This window comes from Squalius cephalus (genome assembly GCF_949319135.1).
Source record: "Squalius cephalus genome assembly, chromosome: 22".
Lineage (NCBI taxonomy): Eukaryota > Metazoa > Chordata > Actinopteri > Cypriniformes > Leuciscidae > Squalius > Squalius cephalus.
Genome location: NC_137143.1, coordinates 23918360 through 23940223, shown reverse-complemented (window position 1 = coordinate 23940223; position 21864 = coordinate 23918360). Strand labels below are relative to the sequence as shown.

At 39.0% G+C, this 21864-nt stretch overlaps 2 protein-coding genes and 1 long non-coding RNA gene across 5 annotated transcripts in view; 1 reads left to right on the top strand and 2 right to left on the bottom strand.

Annotated features, from left to right (window-relative positions):
• Positions 1 to 270: 270 nt before the first annotated feature.
• Positions 271 to 6222, bottom strand: aadacl4 (arylacetamide deacetylase-like 4). Of its 3 annotated transcripts, none has more exons than XM_079856816.1 (4): positions 2167 to 2521; positions 1497 to 1722; positions 1343 to 1406; positions 271 to 1243 (listed from the first exon to the last, which is right to left on the bottom strand). In XM_079856816.1, the coding sequence occupies exons 1-4, from the start codon at positions 2341 to 2343 to the stop codon at positions 460 to 462; spliced, it is 1251 nt and encodes a 416-aa protein (XP_079712942.1). In that variant the 5' UTR covers positions 2344 to 2521; the 3' UTR covers positions 271 to 459. The 3 variants fall into 3 exon arrangements, with proteins under 3 accessions (XP_079712942.1, XP_079712944.1, XP_079712943.1); XM_079856818.1 differs by lacking the exon at positions 2167 to 2521 and adding an exon at positions 5915 to 6222 and having other exon boundaries at positions 276 to 1243; XM_079856817.1 differs by having other exon boundaries at positions 276 to 1243; positions 1503 to 1722; positions 2167 to 2523.
• A 56-nt stretch (positions 6223 to 6278) lies between these two features.
• On the top strand, positions 6279 to 14479 carry dhrs3b (dehydrogenase/reductase (SDR family) member 3b). Its single transcript, XM_079856819.1, has 6 exons — positions 6279 to 6989; positions 12258 to 12401; positions 12682 to 12801; positions 13006 to 13244; positions 13844 to 13969; positions 14088 to 14479. The coding sequence occupies exons 1-6, from the start codon at positions 6795 to 6797 to the stop codon at positions 14170 to 14172; spliced, it is 909 nt and encodes a 302-aa protein (XP_079712945.1). The 5' UTR covers positions 6279 to 6794; the 3' UTR covers positions 14173 to 14479.
• LOC307150055 overlaps positions 14295 to 21864 on the bottom strand; it is a 23819-nt gene continuing 16249 nt past the window's right edge. Inside the window, exon 2 of the long non-coding RNA XR_013819652.1 lies at positions 14295 to 14709. This is a non-coding gene — a long non-coding RNA (uncharacterized lncRNA). The remainder of the gene's footprint in view (positions 14710 to 21864) is intronic.

Below are 21864 nucleotides of genomic sequence, written 5' to 3'. Positions count from 1 at the left end.
AATACAAAATTATTTGATAAATCTAATGTGACTGCTTTTTCTTACTAGGTTTAGTCACAGAATATTGCTAGATGACAATGAATCTTTCAAGGAGAAAATTGGTATAGAGTGCAACAGTTTATCAGCGGCCATTGTTACAGAAGTGTTTCCTATTCATTGTTCCCATAGGGATTTAAAAAAACAAAAAACGAATAAACCAAACCAACCAGCTCTGAGATGAATCACATTACAAACTTTGATTTGAAGAAAAAAGTATACAAGACAAAGGTAAGATTGTGTTATTAATGGATTTAATGATGAAAAAGAAGAGAACTACAACCAAATGAACCAGACTGTTCAATTCCAGAACCCGACTGTTGCGTTCTATGGTTAAAGTGTATTTTTGCTCATTCATTTATCATGAAATTGTTTTTACAGGCCATATTCTAAATCGTTCTGACAAATCTTTTGACTTCCCAGTCAGAGAGTCTTTACATAACTTACAACGCTGTCCATACCCCTTTGAGAGGATTCAAATGCCATCCAGCCTTGGTTGAAGAAGCTGATGATCCCATGGAAGCCATCAGATAGATGCTCCCACTTGACATCCACTCCTACATCCTTCAGTCGCTTCTGAAACAGAATGCCATCGTCTCTCAGCACATCAAACTCACAGGTCAGGACGAAGGTGGGTGGATTGAGGCGAAGAACATCGTCCTCGGCTAGTAAAGGGGAGATCTCTGGATCTAGGCCCTGTTTGATGATGTGATAGACGTCAGCATCGTGGCTTGCGATAACTGGCGGGCTTATGGCTCCCTTTCTAAACTGTGGTGGAAGATTATCTGGATCCAGCCATTTCTTATAGTGACGTTTTAGCTCGGCAGGAACATGCTTGCCTTCCAGAATCTGCTGGCTCACAGAAGTATTCCCGTTGAGGTACTGCAGGAAAAAGAACACCGTTCGGCCTCTGAACAATATGGGCACTGATTGGTTCTGCTGGTATGAGGGCAGGTGGAAATCTGCCATCTGCAGAGCCGGGTAGATGAGAACCTGGGCACAGGGAGATGGCAGATGACCATCCTGTGTTTTCAACAGCCTCTGGCAGAGAGCGGCTGCCAGGTTCCCCCCTGCACTGTCCCCACCAACTGCCACCCTGCGTGGGTCCACCCCGAAATCGGTTGCCGCTATTGACAGGAAGTGGCGAGTCACAACCTCACAGTCGTCCAAGTGGGCAGGGTACCTGTGCTCGGGGGCCAGACGGTAACTAAATATGGGAAACAGAGCAGGAAAACGACAGAATAAGATTGTGAAATTCAACCGGACAGAATTTATAAATAAAACTGAGTATGTCAAGTCAGCTAACCCAACAGACACAACTGTGGTGTCACTCTCCAGTGATATATACTGACACACTTCATCGTAATCATCTGTGGAAGGACAAACAATTAAAAGATCAGTACTTAAAACATCAACACAACAGTATTTGACTGTGCCTATGCATGCATATAGAGTTTTACCAATACAGCCAAACATCCAGCCGCCACCATGAAAGTAAACCAGGCCCCTTTTTTTTTCTCCCGAGGCAACTGTAGGCTCATACACCCTTACTGGAACTCCACTGAAGGTCAAGTCCTTAATACGAAGCCCGTGGGGCACTGGCCCTTTTCTGGCCATGATAAAAAATCTGCACCATCGTGAAAAATTCATCTGATGACACAGCCCCAATTGCTCCAGAATTTGGCCCTACAAAAGAGACAATGATATGCCAATTCATAATATTCACATGTCATTAAATGAGCAACTCATGGGGTAAAGAACTCAACTTGGCCTTTTGAATGAGGTAAACATGTTCTGAGATAAGCAGAATGGCTCTATTTTGCCCTTGAGAGAATATCAAGTTAGTGATTACAGAAAAACATTATATTGAACTTGCTATGCCCAGTTTTATTTCATCAGACATTACTGAAGAGTTATTAAATAACTGAGATGGACTTTGTATTGAGCACTTTAATATGACTAAAAAAGGCTTTGTGCTAAAATATTAAGAATAAAAACAAGAATCAGAGTATATCCTACATAACAATCGTTAGTCCTTTTTTAGAATTAAGGAATTAAGAATTTGACAAGAAATGGGTCAATATGATTGGATTTGCCAGCGAATGCAACACAAACAGCATGAACACTCACCACAACGTTTATCCCAACATACGCACAATGAATCGCATGTAGTTTCCCAGGATTAGCAACTCCAGGAGGAATGTTTGAATTTCTCAGCTCAAAGTATACTAGGACAATTACCAACAAACAAAAAGCAGCAAAAAGAGCTGCAAACACAATGATCAGAATTGCAGTTGCAGTGTACATGGCTGTTTGAATATGCTGCACACAAAGCAATAAATGTTAAAGATACATACCCTCCCACTTTTACTGCAGATATAAAGTGAAGGAGAGCCAAGGTTGCCAAGTCTACAGGTTTCACACCGAACTGGGATGGGTCAAGTGTTGATTTTTTGCCAGAAGTTTGAGACAGTTTTGCACAAATTTTTATTACACAATTTTTTTATTTGCACAAATAAGTTAACTATGGGTGACTGGCCTATATTAAGTGGATGGCTAATTAAATGATAGTATAGCATAATGGCACTGTACACATTTATATCCAAACAAATACTATGCCTAACCAGTCTACAAATAAAAGGAAATCTAATCTGGCAATCCTGACTAATGCCTTATCCCCACAATTCCAACTGAACAGATAACACATTAGCTAATTAGTAATATCAAAAACGAACAAGAAAATATGCTGACTGATTGTTTACATAGAGATAATTGATGGTGACATGGATTTAGAGAAGACAAAACACTGCATATTCACCAACTGGAAAATAACTTAGTTCCTTTAATCCTATTACTATGCAAATGAGAATTAATGATAAAACTATTTTCCATGACAGGCAATGTTAGTACTTTGGCTCCCACTGAGAATACATTCGATTTATTTAGTGAACTTTCACTATTGATCTGTAGATGGCAGTGACACTCTAACTGAAAAAGAAAAAGCCATTGTGTTGAGCATCATCGTGCTGTTATATTTCCACAACAAAATGTGGAAGATGAAATAAAGCCTCATAATCAAATAAAAACAGGAAAATAGTTTTACAGTATTCTGCGATACAGTAAATCAAATCAGCATCTGTGATTTTGGCCTATGTTTGATCAATAGATCCAGAAATGGACCAATTTAAGTGGAACATGCTTTTTCTCCCATCAGACAACCATTAAGCCTTCTCTGAGAGTTGCTGGGCCATTACTAAGAGGCACATCATAGCACAAAGCAGTCTTTGTGAGGCTGCATTTCAACCAGTCCGGTCTGAGCAGCCCTCTATTCAGCTTTTAAGCAGTAGAAGCAGAGGCCAGGCCAAAAATCACAGTCTGGAATCTCCACAACGGCTCCTGGGTTTACTGCTTGAATTTAAGAGCCGTTTACAAAGGTCTCGATGTTCTGGAGGTGCACTGGTCTGCAGGAATCCTTCCAGTTTGAGCACTGTGGACTGAAACCAGCAACAGAAGACCCAAGTGTAACAACATTTAGGGCAAACAGTACCAAACACCTGTTCACATACACACACACCACACTGAAAAAGTTGTGGACTTTGAAACCCTAGGAGTTTGAATTGAGAAAGAAAAAATAGGGAACAAATAACATTTATTTTACAAACCAACCTTTACAAACGTTACCAACAGTTTAATTTATCTCATAACCCATACAGTATTGCAACCAAAATACAGTCATCATTATTACAATAAAGGTAGCTAGCTGACACTATCAATGCCATAAAAAAAATAACTAAATATAATAACTAAAATACAAATAAATGACAGGAATATTGAGTATACAAAAAAATAAAATAAAAATATAAATTTTAGTTTTAGGACCATTCTTTTTCTTTTCTTTTCTTTTTTTATATATTACAATAGGCCTACACTATGATATCCGTAGGCACGCCCATTGATTACCACCATGCGGTTAAGGTAAGGAATGCCTCGCATTTATAATGTAGGCCTATTGGCCATGCTATAGCCTACTGAAATATATTTTCTGTTCATACAAACATGTCTTGACAAACTGGTTAATTTTTTCCTAGACAGTTCAACAAGTCCTCTGTCGTGTTGACACTTGTGTTAGCTGGCAGCGTTTTGAATTGAAACAGTGTCAAATTCGGTCACAAGAGAATAAAGCACTTTAAAAACTAGGCTGTTAAACTGAAAAAGCCAACCCAGTGATTCTTGCAATCACATATAACAATACAAAACGATAAAAAAAGAGCATTAATTATCGCGTTTCGATATGTTTTGAATTAATCTTTTACTCAAAAAACCGAACTAGATCATCTCGTTCCTGTATATCTGCTGACCGATTGAACGAGTCGTTCATCCAGGTTTGTTAAGTTTACGTAGAAAGAAGAAGAGAATGAATGCTGACCATGCACAATTAAAATGACGCAAGTTCATTATTTATTCTTTATCAAATGATTAAAGTCATGCCCAGTAACTGATAAAATAGAGGAAAATTACTGGCTTTCTTTCCCCGGGAAGAGCAGAAGTAGGCCTGCACGCAAAATTATTAGAAAATGACACGTTTCATTGTTTTATTTATGTATTTATTTATTTTGTAAGAGTCGAATCTAATTAAAGCTGCAGTCCGTAGCTTTTTTGGGTTAAAAATTATCCAAAATAAATTTTTGAGCAAGTAGCCAGTGTTCAAAACTAACCTGCTTGCCTTAGCTCGATTCAAAACGGTACGCTTGTGGTACTGGTGGATTTGCGCGGGTAATTCGAGCATGTCTTTGCAGTGTTGCCAGATGTACGATAATTATCGTATTTGTACGATAATTTTGACCTCTGTACGATGTACGATCAATAATGGAAAAAATCCTATAATGTACGATAATTTCAGAACTGTGTTACACTTCAAATGATGGTTGTTGTAATCATAGGGCTTCTCATTGATCTAGCTGTGGATTCTACGTCTACCGGGGGAAGAACGTGTAGAGAGAGGGAGCGAGACATCTGTGTGCTAGTGTGCCTCACGAAGCGCATGTAAGGACCCAACCATTCAATTGTAAGTGCGGGCGGGCTTTTAATACTCCCGAACCGAATCAGAACCGAAATACCCCCCACCCCCCCGTTGGAGATTTCTTGACTCCCAGAAATGACTTTGTGCAGGTTGGGATGTCTGTCATTTTCATGTCGTTTCAAAAAGTTGTTTGTCAATAAATAGCTGTATTCTGTACAGGTTTGACTCGTGTACGATAATTTTCTTCCAAATACGATAATTTTGAGCTTCTGGTACGATACTTGGACATTTCCAATCTGGCAACACTGTGTCTTTGCACCATTACGTCACATCTGTACACATAAAGAAGGTGTCTCGGCTAGTAGACTATGTTGCGTGTGAGGATGTTGGAGGTGAAGATTTATAGCCTTTTCTCACAGCACTTGATATAATTAAACTTATCAATTTAATGGCGGATCCAGAAAGGTTCAAACGACAATCACCAGTGACTGGAGATTCACCCGTTGCAAAACGCGAAAGACTTAAGCCTTCGGAGAAAAAAAGAGACTGCAACCGGGCCCCATGCGAAAACAAGGATAAATATCGGAAGGGCGTTAAATGTAGTCACGCAATGCTGATGTTGTTAACATTAACAATTTGAGAACAAAGTATAATTTGCACGGTTTGACATGATATATAAGCGATCGTTACATTTAATTGGCGCGATTTACTGCAATGCTTTTTTCCCCTTAGTTGGTCAGAACAAAAGTGGATGTTACTTACTTGTTCAGAGACATTTTCCGGTGAAAATTCTTATGTTGGTCATACTTCCAAAAAGTAGCATCTGTGATTGCAAACGACAGTATCCACACCACTTACTTGTTCAGACGACATTTTCCGGTGAAAATTCTTATGTTGGTCATACTTCCAAAAAGTAGCATCTGTGATTGCAAATGACAGTATCCACACACCACCACCAGCGAGGTGATTGACAGCCACACATTCTCCTCAAAACATTGGATTCATCCGCGCTGTGCCCTGCCGAGGCACAACCCACGTAAAGTTGATAATTCCGCGAATAACTGCAATTGCAGATTTCGAACAGAGATGGCGACAAAGAGGAAAAACTGCGGACTGCATCTTTATAAAGTGAATGATAAATGTCATTTTAGTGAACCGATTCAAAAGGTCTGAATCACTGGTATGAATCAAAATCCCCACGACTAGTAACAATAAGCACAGGTTGAGAGGCAATGAAATTGCCTGTGGTACCAGTTCTGGGGGAGGGGACTTAACGTCATAAAGAAACGAACCCTCACGTCGCCAACGTTTGATAATACTTCTGTCAGTCCTCCAGTTGTCAATCAAGATAAATGGTCTCTTTAAAACCCCTATCAGACCTGAGGTATCGTCATTGGGTTCTGGCCGCTGTCAGTCGCGACAGGGCTCCGTCTCCGGTTCAAAGCAGCAGCGCACACTTGTCGCAGCAAGAAAACCGCTCCGTGGATAAAGAGTTTATGTGGAATTAAGGTGCGCAAAATGACAGATATTCCGCCGAGGCACACATTAACTGAGTTGGATTGTGGTAGATAGATGCATTTCAATCTATTTAGTGTGCGTCAGAGCTGCAAAATTAGGCAAATTGCCTTATCCACTCATATAAATAGGAGTAAAGGTAATCGCTCCGAGCAAGGATTCAATTAGTTCAGCAATTGTTCCATGCGAGAACTGAGATAAGCGGAGACTGAGACGGAGTGAAATGGATCTGAAGGCGCTGGGCTGCGTTGTGCTCTTACCTATTCAGATACTCTACTATATTGTCAAGGCGACCGTGTGCTGGGTCTTACCGAGCAGGCGGAGAGATCTGACCGGAGATGTGGTGCTTATCACGGGTGGCGGACGGGGCATTGGCCGTCACCTGGCTAAGGAGTTCGCCGTGCGTGGAGCTAAAAAGGTAAAAACATGATGTATCATTCCTCTTGGTCATATTGCTGCGTAATATTTCTATTCAACACTTTTTATAAATAGTGCCAATGTTAGTAGATAGCCCATAGTTTCAATTCCAGGTGGTCTGACTCTTTCTTTCTCTTTCTGGCAGTATGACTGATCATTTTAATCATCTAATTTAATATTTTAATCATTTAATAATAAACAGTTTCATCGCTGTACATAGCGGTATTTGGCAAAAACATAAAATAATTATTAAAACAACTACTATCAATATAAACACATTATTTAGCCATTTATATTTAATGATGTTACTATCAAGAAATCGTAATTGTCATGTATATGCACATATCGGCCTATAGTCAAAATAAATACATTTATTTCAAATAAAATAAAAAGTTATATCTAAATGATGCAAGTACATTGCACTTCCCTGAATTTAATTATACTGATGAAGAATATCAATAAAAAAATGAAGTAATGGAAACAAAGTTGCTTCAACAACGATGAAAACAATTGCACAGTGTAGCTTTATTGTAATAATCATAACTGTAGAAACTATGTTTAAGTAGGCTATGCTGTGTTTAAGTACTGTAAGTAACTGTGGTTATCATGGTAAGCTATTAACACAAATCACTACCCTAGTAATGGATGAGGTTTTTTTTTTTTTTTTTTTTTTTACTCGGCTATTCCTCTCCCTAGAGACATTATAATGTCCTCTTCATAAACCCATTGTCTTAACAGTGCATAGGTCATGACCCCTACGGTCAACAGACCAATCGAAATGTAGAGCTGGATCCCAATGTCTGGTTCAACTTGTACAACAAACTGGGTCAACTAACAAACAGCTAGTTTTGGGGAAAACGGCCTTCTTTCAAACTTTGACAGCTCTCATGTTCAAATTATTACACTGGTCTGGGTGGAACCTCCTCTACAGAGGCCAGTGACCCAAGAAATTCATGGTGCCAGCAACTTTGACCTTGGCTAAACGCTTTAAAGATTAGATGTCTGACCTTTCTTATGAATTTTTACTGTATTACAAGCTCTATCAGCAGTATTTAATGGCTTTATTAAATATCTCACATTGGCAGTAGTGTAGGCTAATGTTTTTGTGTCTCAGCAGTAAGATTGCAAATAAGAGTGATGTGTGCTGAAAGTCAAGAGCTGGGAAGAAATGTCTCAGCTGCCTCACCCACACAAGACATTGCATTATAAATAGACCCAGTGGCCCAACTGCAATAAACAGAGCTTAATAACTTCTGTAACCACAGTGACAGGGGCCCCAATGCTTGGCGGCGTTACACCCAAGGCTTTGATTTAAATGCATTTCCCCCCAGACAAGCTTGTGTGTGTGGGGCTAAATAAAAACCCAGTGTAAAAGTCACAGTGCAAACCTCACACGGCAAACAGCTCGGAGACCTCAGATCCCTGAATGCTCGCTGACACAAGTCACCTTTTACATCATCTCAGGGCAAAGGTCTTTGAAAGAAGCAGCTTTGCAGCAGTATGCTAAAGGAAGCCACCGTGCTTGTCAACACCCCGTTGTTAGCCATTGTCAAGGTGTGAAGACTCTGGAAAAGACACCTGCAGTGGCAATCTTCACAGTTAGCCCATTCTTAAGGAATGCTAAAAAGGCATGAATCATAAATGAACAGGGTAGGAGTTAACTTGACCACCCTTGCCTCTAAGTGGGGGTTGTAATTTTCCAGAAAGCAGGCCGTTATTATGGCGTCCAAGAGGTCAGCAAGTCCTTACTGCATGGTAATTCAACACTGGAAATATTCTGCAAAAGTTACATCATCGCCCGCTAACCAAACCCTAAACGATGATTTGAAGAACCAAGAAAAAGAATTCTGGACGTTACAGAAGCACCATCATCGGTGACGTGACCATCCATGTGGTCCCATGGCTGATGGCTTAAGGAAGTGTGAAGGAAGTGAGCCCTATGTAAATTACTTTCTGTATGTGTATGGGTTCGGGGGAGGGTGGCAGGGACCATACAGCTCCCAGCTGGGCAGTGCCCTGTGGCTGACCCTTCTGTCTCCACACTAATTAGACAGCGGCAGGCGACTGCCTCCTGAACTCCTTGTGCCCCCATGCACATACAGACCCTTTCCGATGGGAGCAAAGTGGATTACTTAGGCTACGTCTACACTATTCCATTTGAAAATGCATCTTTTTCTTTATATTTTGGCCTTCTGTTCTCACTGAGACTGTGTTTTTGAGCTTTTTAAGACGCTTTTGCAACTGGATAAATTTTGCGTTGTAGTGTGGACTGTGAAAACAGAAGTATTTGAAAACAATGACGTTTAGTCATGTGACACATATTGTACCGATTGATATCTATGTTTATACTAGTATGTTTCTGCTATGTGCTGTTCACTTTCACAATGTTGCTTCATAATACATTCTTGCAAAGCTGACAGAAAACGTATTCGCAATTTCTGTCCTGCAGCAAAACCTAGACGTGTTTATTCATGCACAGTACGATGATTTTAGCATTTTTCGACATTTCAGTGTGGAATACAAACTAGAATGCAAACGCTTGAAAATGATTGTGTACGGAGAGCGTTTTGAAATGAAAACACCATTTTCAAATGTATTTCGGATTAATGTAGATGTTGCCTTAATATAGCAATAAAGATATAGGTTAATTAAAAATAAAAGAACAGCAGAGTCCATACCAAAATTATAACAATAACACCTCACTTTCAGAATGATTTTTTCCAGCTGATGAATGATAAAAACATTGACAGCCAATCAGAATCCATCCTGCTTTAAAGAGCTCGAGCATTTAAAGCGGCAGACACCAAAACTGCAGTGTGCTTAAATAAACAGAATGGTATTTCCCACTGATGTGGACACTATTATAGTTATCATTCTTGGTGTGAACAGGCCTTTAGCGTGCAAATCGGTGAAACTACTGGTCTTTTATCATGCATTTCACCTAAACAATAGATTTTATGCTCCTCCATAAGCGTTTCATACACAGTGTGTTTATCTCTACGGAAACACAATATGTGTCCTCACAGGACCGGATTAAGCACGGTTTGTTTGCTCCTTATTTTCGCATATTATGTGCTAATGCGGTGCACTCAACCACTGCTACTCTAAGGACTTTAGTGATAAGACTTGTAAATGTGATGTGTGCAGATGAAGCTCATAGTGTGATTGTATGGGAGACCACCTTGTGAGCTCTTGTTCTCTGACAGAAATATCAAGATTGTTGTGAAATCCTATTATAAGCTTAATCAAGACCTTCCCGGTAATTAGCTCAAAGGCCATGCATATAAAGCAGACCCATAGAAACACACAGGTAGGTTTATCAAATAAACGTCCATTAGGCCAAAGAGGTGAAACCACCTGCAGATCAGACCATTCATCAGCAAACAACACTGGTAGAGATTTCTTTAGGTTAATTAGGATGGCTAGCATTACATTGTTATCTGAGTAGAAAGAATTTAGCTAGAAAAACACTGAGTACAGTAGTCTTAAATTTTTGTTGAATAATAATATCTTCACATTTCAGATTGACCCTACTTTTCCACATAGGAGTTGGCTGAAATGCATACTTAATGAAACGAACACACCACATGCTCAGAGAGACTGGAAATTTCCACAAACCCTTTTAAAAAGAGAAAAACATAATTGGACCAATTACAGGCACCCGTGCAAATGAACGTGTATCATTCTTCACAATCAGCCAGCAGTATGTCCACTTCAGTATTTTTCAGTCAGTTTTTGCTGTTAAACACAAGGCTTTTTAAGAGTAAAAGCTTCAAAATAGACCCTGGGTTTAGCTGACAACAGTATTTCGGCTCTAATCAAATTGAATGTTAATGGAAGGCAAGGCCAAGTTCCCTTCACAGACAGGCCGTTGTTATAAAATGTCACAATAATGGCACTCTGGAGCTTGTTAGCTCTCCACAAGTCTGTGATATATTCACAGATTTCACACACATATTTTTACTTATGTGTGGAATCGTATTTACACCTTTATTTAGACCTCTATTGTTGTTATATAAAGTTAATTATAATTACTCTGGACATGTTTATGTTAAAGCTAAAAATATTTTAAAAAAAAATGTTTTTGTTAATTGAAATAAAGCTAAAATAAAAAAAACATGAAATATAAATATAATATAAATAAAAATCATAAAAATGGCAAAGGCACATAATAAAATTACTAAAACTTAAAATAAAATAAAAACAAAAATGGCACATATAAAAATAAAACTAATTCAACATATTAATAATCCTATCATAGTATATAAATATACAAATAGCACTTTAACTATAACAGAGCTAATAATAAATAAATAAATATTTATCATAAATCATTTTTCTAAATGAAAAATGAGAGGTTTGTCATATTTAGCTAACTTCTGCAGCCAAACATGTACAGAAAGGATAGCCAAGATAACCAACACACTATTGTGCACACACTATTATGTGGTTGTTGAAGCAGAAAATGGCCGGGTCTGTACGCCCAGCAGGCTGTGTAATCTTTATGAGAATTTGTCTGTGAGAGATGAGGCAGCATCACTGATTTAATTACCTTCTCTTGACCTCTCAGACTGAAAAATCTAATTGACCAATCACTGCCCCCCATGTTCCCTGTCCCAGCCAATCCATTGTAGTCCATGCAGTCATCTCTCTTAATCCTTTCCCAAACTAATAGTGGCCTGTGAAAAATAGCCCCACTGTTCCTTCAATGAAATGGCCTCTTCTGTTCTTACTATAACTACTATGTTTCACATGTTGGTGGTGTGGTATATATTCCTCAGAAATGGATCAAGTTTTTCTGATTTAAAATATAATTTTAAAATTTCTGTGGAGTACTATATTCTGCTATTCCTCATATTGATTTATAAGTAAATGTGTTTTTAATTTAAAAGGGACATACTGAAATACAAAAAACAGATTATATTCTGACTCATGCTTTTTGTGTCAAAAGTTTTGGCATGAATATAGGACACATAGCCTCTTGTGTTTACAAGTATACACCCAAATTGAAGAACAAGACTTGATAAATTAGGTAAGACACCATTCAAGCACAAGAACTGACAATATGAAATACTTTCAGGCAAATTGAATCTACTTTGAGACACTAATTCATGACTAAGCACTTATCTGCGCTATTGAACAGTTACCCAGTATGGTTTTGCTTCCAGAAAGATGATTTATTGCCACATTATGTTTTGTAAACCTTTATATTTCTGGTCGGTTTTCTGTTTTGTTTCACCTTTGACCTTTGGTCCCTATCTCCAAACAGCTAATCCTGTGGGGCCGGACGGAAAAATGTCTGAAGGAGGCGTGCGAGGAGATCGCCCTCATGGGGACAGAATGCCATTACTTTGTTTGCGATGTGGCCAACAGAGAAGAAGTTTACAAGCAAGCCAAGGTTGTCAGAGAAAAGGTATGCCCCATAATATCATACCCTCAGGAGTTTCTTAATATGATTATAATAAGATTAGTTCAAACTGGTTGACTCTAATGACCTCTAATAACCCCAGTGCTGGCTTTGTCTCAGCTCTGCTGCCTTCCACCCCCATAGTCTGGATAGAGATTACACCTCGCATGAAATGTCTGGGTTAGATAAGGCCCAGCAGAATGGCTGAGCTAACTAGCCATAAAGGAAAAGGAATAATCTGCTTTGGAAAGAATGTCTCACAGTGGGTATTTTGTTCTGATGGTAGGTGGGAGATGTTACCATTCTAGTGAATAATGCTGCAGTGGTGCATGGGAAGAGTTTGCTGGACAGTGATGATGATGCTCTTCTGAAGTCACAGCACATCAATACAATGGGACAGTTTTGGGTAAGTCCTAATTGTTTTTTTCTCATTCGAGAAGCTGTTTTACTTGGATGTGCGTTACAATAGGGAAGAAAAGATGATTGCAAACTTTCGGTTTCATGCAGACATTTACATATTATGTTCAATAATGAACAATTTTCAGCATTTTCTTCCAAGTGCCTACTTCCAGGGATTTAATTCACCTTTTAATAATCCTTTCATCCACAGACCACAAAAGCCTTCCTGCCTCGTATGCTGGAACTGCAAAACGGCCATGTTGTGTGTGTCAACTCCATCCTGTCTCTGTCACCCATCCCTGGTGCAATAGACTACTGCACCTCTAAAGCATCATCACTAGCCTTCATGGAAAGCCTCACCCTGGGGTTGCTGGACTGCCCGGGCGTGGGCTGTACCACTGTCCTCCCGTTCCACACCAACACTGAAATGTTTCAGGGCATGAGAGTCAGGTGAGCTGAAGTTTTAAATTGCAGAGCACATGGGTAAAGCACAACTGGATTAACTATTAAAAACACCACTCATATAGGCAGCTTTTCCACAATCATGTAAAATGGTTGATGGCTAAAATAAAATTCCGCCCCACATTTTCTCTTGATTATTCTGTTTCAGTTGGCAGTAAGTAAAATGGGCTGGAACATCATTTCAAGTGTTTTTACGTCAATGTGACATCTATTTACTTTGCTAATGCGTGGTTGTGGTCTTATTTTGAATGATATCTCATTATTCCAAAACAATTTTCTTCATAATCTTTAATCATAATGCAATAATTTGCTTTTCCTCCAAAGCAACTTTAGTTTTCACATAGTCAGACTTTTTTTATAATATTGACCAAAAGCCAAATCGCTTTTAAGCCTTTGTTTTAGCAAACTAACATTTGGTCTGGCTTCATTCTGGTGTGTAACGCCCACTTTTTATGATCCAATCAATTCCCAATGGATAAAGTCCTGGACCACCTACCTTTAAATGTAATACAATGGTACAAATACAATATTTGTAAGTGTGAGAACCAACAAACACAAGTGTATTTAACTGGGGGTTTTCTCTGCAGGTTTCCCCAACTCTTCCCTCCTCTAAAGCCAGAGGTGGTAGCGCAGAGAACAGTGGATGCTGTTAGGACCAATACAGCTTTTGTTTACTTACCCTGGACCATGCATGCACTCGTTATCCTCAAAAGGTACAGTCTGATTCATTTTACAAATGAAATTGTATTTCAAAAGCAAATTATTTCAGCAAATATGTTTCGGAAACCCTCATTCATTACATTTAATCACTTTGTTTTACCCATCAAACAGTATGCTACCGCAAAGTGCCCTTGAAGAAATCCACAAGTTCTCAGGAAGCTACACCTGCATGAATACTTTCAAGGGACGGACATGAGAGGTCTGGAAACGACACGTTCCAAGTGTGACATGTTTTTATAGTCAAACAGCTATGGAGTTCTTATGGAGTATTCCAGAAGCAATGAGTTAGAAGAAACAGGCGGCACGCCAGAGCACGTAGTGCCTCATTTCCAGGACCATTTTAAGGTTATCAGTGACCTGTGGGTTGAATTGTTGGATAAACACAGAATGGACAGAAAAAGCCTCAATCGAACGCTGTACTGTATGCGTACTTTAAAGTTTTTATCAATCACCTTTTAATTACTGTCACTGTAAATACAGCATCTGAATAAAAAGCAGTTTTAAATACAAAAGTCTTCTATTGGGATGTTTTAAAATCAGCGAATTCCAGGCTCACAAAGTAAAGCTGTAGTTAGACTAGCCCTGGGCATTATACAGTTGGAAAGTCTGTGTTGTCCCACAAGCGGTGAATGCCTCTTCAGCACTTCATTCTCACCAGCACAACAGGCTTGACCTGGTGCTCTAGCACGTGCGCTGACTCGTTCCCCTGTCAGAAACATTCACCGTGCTGCTGCTGCAAAGAAATGAAATAAGTCAGATATGTTTGGCTTCATTTTTCTCAGTCTTGTCTCTGTTGAGAAGATACAACAAAGATGTGAGCTTGGTTTATTTTCTAAGCAGGGCTTGAGTTACCTCAGACTTTATCTTTGTGTTGAAGGCTTGGCTCGATTGTAACTGTTCTCAGAACAAAGTACAACATTTTGAAAGCACAAAGTTACAGGGAGACCAGGGAAAAATCACAGGGCTTGCTTTATGGCAAGCTGGAAATATTTAACCACAAATCCATCCCACTGTTGCTCTTGCGTTATGTAAAAACACTCATGTGCTTTGCTAAAATTACTCCTGCAGTGAAAGCACTGCACTCATGATGTGATCTGAGAGGCTATTTAGTAAAGGCTGTTGATTTAGAAACATATTTAAATTACAGTTTTTTTCAATTCAACATGCTAATTAAAAAGAAATATTGAAAAAGGTGCAAATTAATCATACCTTCCCATACAACATCTATTCAATGAATGAATTTAATTTGAATATATTTATTTACATATTTAACATAGATTAATTGTATTTATTAATTACATTAATTAAATCAATAAAGGCCCTTTCCCACGCGGTAAATAAAATAAAATAAGATATTGGCAGCCTAATGAAATAAAAAGAACTTTAAGTACTAAGACTACTAAAACTGAAATAAAGGAGAAATATTTAGAAAAAAGAAATAAAAAAAGCTATTAAAATGGTAAAAACACAAAGGCCCGGTTTCACAGACAGGGCTTAGACTAAGCCAGGATTAGACCATAGATCAATTAGGACATTTAAGTAATTTTTATAAACATGCTTAGAAAAAAACATTACCGATGTGCATCTTAAAACTAAAAAGGCACTGATATATTTTTAAGATCAGTCAGTGCAAGTTTATTTCAGTGGAAACAGCTCAGACTTACATTTTAGTCTAGGACTAGTCTTAAGCCCTGTCTGTGAAACCAGGGGAAAATAACTAAAACTTAAACTAAAATTAAAACGAAAACTGAAATTAGAAAAATAAAAGCTAATTCTAAATATGTATGCTAAAATAACACTGCGATTGGCATTCCCTCAATGTGTTAAGTACTGTGCAAACATCAAGTTTGAGCAAGATAGCATATGAATTCACCCACATCTGAAGTGCAAAAACTAAGTTCAACCCTCTGTGCAAGTAACAATGAAAAATAAATAGAAATGTGGGATCTTTCTGACCTCTGGCTGCCAGATAAACCACATAAGCATTCATATAAATTACAATGAACCATGCAAGCACCTTCCCCATCAATTACAGCTATGCTGCACATCCTGATTTTGAGTAGAAAATAAATTAGAACATGCTCAGTTAAAGGATAAACAGGACTCTCTTGTGGGACTGGTTTTTATTGCCCCAGAGTGGGCCGTTAGAAATGCTGCAAGAAGAACGTGAAGTTGGATAAGAGCCATGAAATTGGGGAGCTGTATGCAAGAAGAGAGAAGGGTTCAGACCCCAACGGGAAGGTTCAGACCAGAGTTAGTTAAATACAAGATAATTCAGACCACAACATAAATCATAGACGTATCATGCAGTTCTCACTGTATTCATACTCGCTTGCAAAGCCTGCTTGAAATCCTTAAACCATAATTGCAATCCATCCTCAGTGTGATCAGACTTTGATCAGAATCCCTATGAGATGTAAAAAGACACATGTGGAACAGAAAAACAAAACAACAAAAAAAGACAATGACTTTTTCCCCACCCGCAGTAGGATTTATTATTCCCAAACACAGACAAAACATTTCTTCACAAAACACTGCTTATTAATTACTCCTCATATGTGAATCTCCCTCAGAGAAGCCTCATAAACCATCGCAGTACTGATAATTCAATTCAGAGCTCTTGTACATGTTTCACGATGTCTCCGATCGACTCAGTCCCTGCGGATTCATGAGTGGGAATCTTAATGTTGCAGGTCTGTGGTTATGCATTTATAACCGCTGTACTTTATTCTGCCGAATCTGTTTTCCATATTAGTCTGTAATCCCATTTTTTTCTTTCAATCCATATTTCCTGGCTCACGGATCAAGGCGGCTTATGAGGAAATTCAAAAAGCCACAGAAATCCTAAAAATGCACTTTAAAAGAGCAATGTCATGGTTGATTGAATAAGAGAAAACAAATCATCAAGGCAAATACTTGAATCTCAACTAGCTTTAAATATATTAACATACACGATTTATAGATTTTTTTTCTTTCAAACTGTCTTAAAATAAGTTTAAAAAAAATATTTAGTTGTAATTATTGTGTTCGGTGTATTGGATAATTATGGCTAATCCTATCAGCTCCTTTTAGGACGTTCCTGACACCTGGAACTGGATGGAAGTCACTGTAAATGGTTCTTTAGTGTTGCTACACTCCTGATTAGCACTGTTGCTAGTTCAGCATGTCATTCATCCATCATTCAGAAGCTGATCTGACAAAATGAGACTTTGCTGACCCCCAGCAAGGGGCTGAACTCCATGCCTCGGTTGCCCTGTCTGCTGAGAATTATGGGCAACTGAGGCATGAGGTTAAAGGTCATGCATAGTGAGAGTGCTAACAGCAAGTTCTTTGCAAGGCACTGTTCTTATGCCAAGACAGAAAAGTAGAGTTTTTATCTAATGGTATAAAGCTGCTCAATACAACTGAATTCACCAAATCCAACATTCATATTGTTTCATTTTAAATTACATTTCAATCAACATGTAAGTCATATAACAGCTTTGCGTGACAAAATTGAATTTGTTAGTTATACAGTACATGACTGACAACTTCTCCAATGGGCAAAACAATGCAAATAAATAGTTGATTCAGGAATCAAATCAGTTGTGAACAAATCATTGAGACCACTTTTGAGAACTGGATCCTCTGATTCATTTAAAAGATCTGACTCAGGATGATTCGCTCACAAATTAGACTCATGAAATTTCATGAACATGCCAAGGAGACGAATATCAAGGTTTTAAATAAATAATGGTGTACGTTTACACGACAAAAGTTTTTCCTTTGCGTTTTTAAAATGTTTTGCGTACAGACGACAACGATCCCCGTTCACACGGATCCGCAAAAATGACTAGAAATGATATGCAGAACAGTATGAGGATCAGTATATCCAGGCATAATTTTACATTTTTTGGGCAAACTATCCCTTTAAGATGAATATTCCTAATCTATATCCTGATGTGTGGTTGTAGCAGAGAATGAACAGTTGCATGTTCCCATATCAGACACTACACCTGGTAATACCAGAGTACACAATGCTACGCTAATGCTTCCTCTATAGATGAAGCATACAGAAGAGCAGTGTTCTTATCAGCAAGCATCTTTCCTGTGAGCTGTGGTGAACTTCCACTCCCGCTATATCTTTTTTCATTAGCGTCGCTTTCTGAAACACCGTTATCACTGTGGTAGATCAAAGCAGGAACAACAACAGAACCACGAACATCACAGCCAGGCGAGAAATTACATAAGGGCTGCGCAGCCATGCCAGATCACCTCGCCTTTATGACCAGGCTGTTTATTACACTCACGCTTTCATCTAACTGCAAAGGGCCTACACCTCTGATATTGAGATTACAGTGGAGACAAAAACAAAGACTTGACATTGATTATGCAAACTGATCTCTGCATGTAGTCACTTTTAAAGGAATAGGCATGCGCGTTTTGCAAATTAGTCAAATGGGTAGTTCACTCAAACAATTCAATTTCTGCCATCATTTACTCACCCTCATGTCTTGACAAACATGTATGACTTCTGCAAATCACAAAAGAAGATATTTTGTAGAATGTTATAACTATTTTTATCCTTATAATGAAAGTCAGTGGTGTCCAAACAACATTGGACACCACTGACTTTCACAGTATGGACCACTTTTTTTTTTTTTTTTTTTAAATATCTTCTTTGTGTGTTTCAAAAAAGAAAGAAAAACATGAAGGTTAGGAACAACATCAGGGTGAGTAAATTATGACTTTTTTAATTCTTTTTTTTTTTTTTTTTGGTGAAATGCACCCATTATAGTGCTTTAGGGGCCTCTATGTTATCATACCCATGAGTTTAGCCGGCCGACAGGGGAAGAAAGAGACGTCCTACATGCTTGGAAACAGAACGAAAGCCAGTGGAAAATGCAAACAGACAGAGGGAGTGGGGTGCATGGGTTAAACACAGTTTATGATTTGGCAATGTATTCTGGGGTCTTTATGAAGGCCACCAGGCTGCAAATTAGGAGCCTCCACTAAAAGTGCCGCTCCCAGATGGATCATTTCAGGCACGTTATTTACGACCCAGGCCACTTCCTTGTCAGTTATGCAACCGTGCTCTGTTCTCAGGCATTGCACCAGAAAAAAATATCCCCCTTACTGCCAGAGTCCGGAGTTAATCAAGCTAGGACCATTAGTGGGTCATGAAAAGGATACATGCTCTTCATAGCACCCCGAGCTAATGGGGGAAACAGCTTAAAGAGCTTATGCACACTTTAAACACGCAGATCGAGTCATGACTAAGTGAGAGACCAGATGTGTTTGAACGCCTTCGGCCATTAATAAACACCAACTCAGAGGTCTTCCAGAGGAGACAAATAGAGTTACCTTTCTGTGACCCTGTTGCACTGTGTTTGCTCCCGTTGGATTTATGGGCCCGTTTGATGTCAATGTAAGAACCCATGTGGGAACTAAATCAAAAAATGTGACAGAGTTCTCACTCAGGGTTGCGCTCACCAGATCAATAAATCTGTCAGATCAGACATCATTGATCCTTTGGGGAAGACTTCTTCACTAGCAATTGCTTTGAGATTACTGGCTTGACATGCAAGGATGTGTGGCAGCTCTGGTAATCAAATTGTCTGAGGTCGGGCTTGCAAAAGAATATAGGGATGTTACAACAGAGGTACTCTGAATATGGCCCGAGTTACAACAAAGCATTGATCACAAAGCTGTTTAGCAGTAAGGAATAAAAGATGTAGCCTATGGAACAAAGTGGGAGATTGACAAAATACAAAACAACACTTATGAGCTAGAAAGAGGTAGGCACTTACAGTTCTAATAATGGATTTAAAGCAATAGTTCACCCAAAATATTTACATTTTGTCATCATTTCCTTACCCTCATGTTGTTCCAAACTTGACATCTGCAGAACACAAAATAAGTTACTTCTAGTTACTACTAAAATGTCAGTCAATGGGGGTCAATGAACGTTCATTTTTTTTCATTAAACTATCCCATTTAACAAACCCAAGAATTATGCTACTCATGGAAAGACTGAAAACTTATGTCTCAAAGCCCAAACACATGCAAGGAACTGAGAAGGTGAAAATAATGGATTTGGAGGGCAGCATTAAAAAAATTAATACATGTATTAATATTAATTTAATAAATTTGAAACTAGACATCTCAATAGACAAACTGTTAAAAATACAGCTAGGATTTCAAATTAAAGCACTGGATTTTCAAGAGGCCAGGCCCAAAATAAAAATGTCTTTAACAGGCTTATTGTTGAACATGGCCCAAAACTAACAGATGCCCTTGTTATGAATCACCCTTCACTGCCATAATAGTACTTACCCCCCCAAAAATACAACACCACCCCCAATTTTCACTCAAAGAAACCTTTTTTTAATGGATGGCTTAGAGACCGCAGGCAGACCAGACTATGTAAAGTCTAATATTTTTAGTAATCTGCATCTATCGTAAAAATCGATATACTTGTCCCTGGATCTCAAAGAGTAGATTGTGGCACTAGCACTGCCAATGCCATGGATTCAATATTCAGTGAGTGCATGAGCTGATAAAATGTATACATTTTGAATGCATTGTAAGTTGCTTTGAGTGAAAACGTTGTCAAATGCATAAACATCGCGCTTTGTGACAATATTCTTCATCCTGAGTTTATTGATAGAGCTGCAAATGATGGTCAGGTCATGAGGGCTACTAGTCGTGAAATTAAGCAATTGACAAATCCCTAACCCTAACCCTAATTCCAACAACCAGAAAGTCATGATGTCATCCATCAAAAGAGATTGGCCTAGTTTGGACTATTTAAAAACAGAAATTCCATCAGATTTTGACCTATTAAGCCAAAATTATGTTTGAACAACAGTCCAAAAGAAACCAAATGAAGTAAATGGCACAATGATTGAGTGTATTTTGAAACTCCCCTTAACTCACAGTATGATGGTTTCTTAACACTGCTGTAATCTTTTGGCTGTCGATTTTCATCAGAATCAAATATAAATCTACACGTCAGGGTGGAGCTTCTGACTCCTATCGTTACAAGCGCAGTAAATTCCGAAATATTGCACTCGTTAAAGAAGGAAATGACTTTTGGAAATTGTACAAATGTGTATCAAAGCAAGGACCTGTAAACCGAAAAGCGTCCTGAAACCATGACCTTGCTCTAGTGAGTCTACAAAGAGCTCAGCTCTTGGCAGCTCATGGCTCCATATTTCCGAGTTGTCATGGTTCGAGTGATGTGAACTGAAGATGAAGACAAGCATGTCATTTGCTGGAGCAACACAATACCCGCTGCATGACCCTTTTTCCCTGGCTGCCACCGCCAGGCTGGATGGGGATGAGCATAGCTGGGCTGGGGCTTGCTGGAACAGAGTCTTGGAATCCCCACATCTGGCTTATATCTGTGGCTTACGGTCATTTGATTTTTGGCTGATGGCTTCCAGCAGTTCCACAAAGGCTGGATTGTTCTGAAGACTCAGGGCTTTTCTTCTCCACTCAGCACTGGCGCCGGTGACCACAGCTGGGGCTGCTTTTCGCAGACGCGGTTTCAGCCCCGCAAGGACTGGAGACAGGGAGGAGATGAGCACAGCCCACTCAATGGGGACACCAAGCTCCTATAGACCCTTCCAGCATTTAATGTCAAGAAAGACTGTAATGTCAAGTTATTTTCTGGACGTCCACCCCACTTTGATTCACGACGGTTGTGATGTTCCAGTAAGTGGAGCATCACACGGATTTCATGGAGAGACACTGTTGTGAGGGGCTTAGACCAAGTTCCATTGCTCTGGTACATTCCACCTCTTCAGACCCATCCTCCCCTGTTTTTCTGCAGCGCATTGCAGGGCTGACAACTGGGTTCAACTTCAGGTCAAGCTCTTTGCTTGACAATGGGCAACCCAGTCTT

Coding starts and splice junctions, on each gene's coding strand:
- aadacl4 (XM_079856816.1), bottom strand. CDS start 2,343: ATGTACACTGCAACTGCAATTCTGATCATTGTGTTTGCAGCTCTTTTT. Junction 1,723..2,166: donor ATGTTGGGATAAACGTTGTG/GTGAGTGTTCAT, acceptor TCTCTTTTGTAG/GGCCAAATTCTGGAGCAATT. Junction 1,244..1,342: donor ACCACAGTTGTGTCTGTTGG/GTTAGCTGACTT, acceptor TCCCATATTTAG/TTACCGTCTGGCCCCCGAGC.
- dhrs3b (XM_079856819.1), top strand. CDS start 6,795: ATGGATCTGAAGGCGCTGGGCTGCGTTGTGCTCTTACCTATTCAGATA. Junction 12,402..12,681: donor CCAAGGTTGTCAGAGAAAAG/GTATGCCCCATA, acceptor TTCTGATGGTAG/GTGGGAGATGTTACCATTCT. Junction 13,970..14,087: donor GCACTCGTTATCCTCAAAAG/GTACAGTCTGAT, acceptor CCCATCAAACAG/TATGCTACCGCAAAGTGCCC.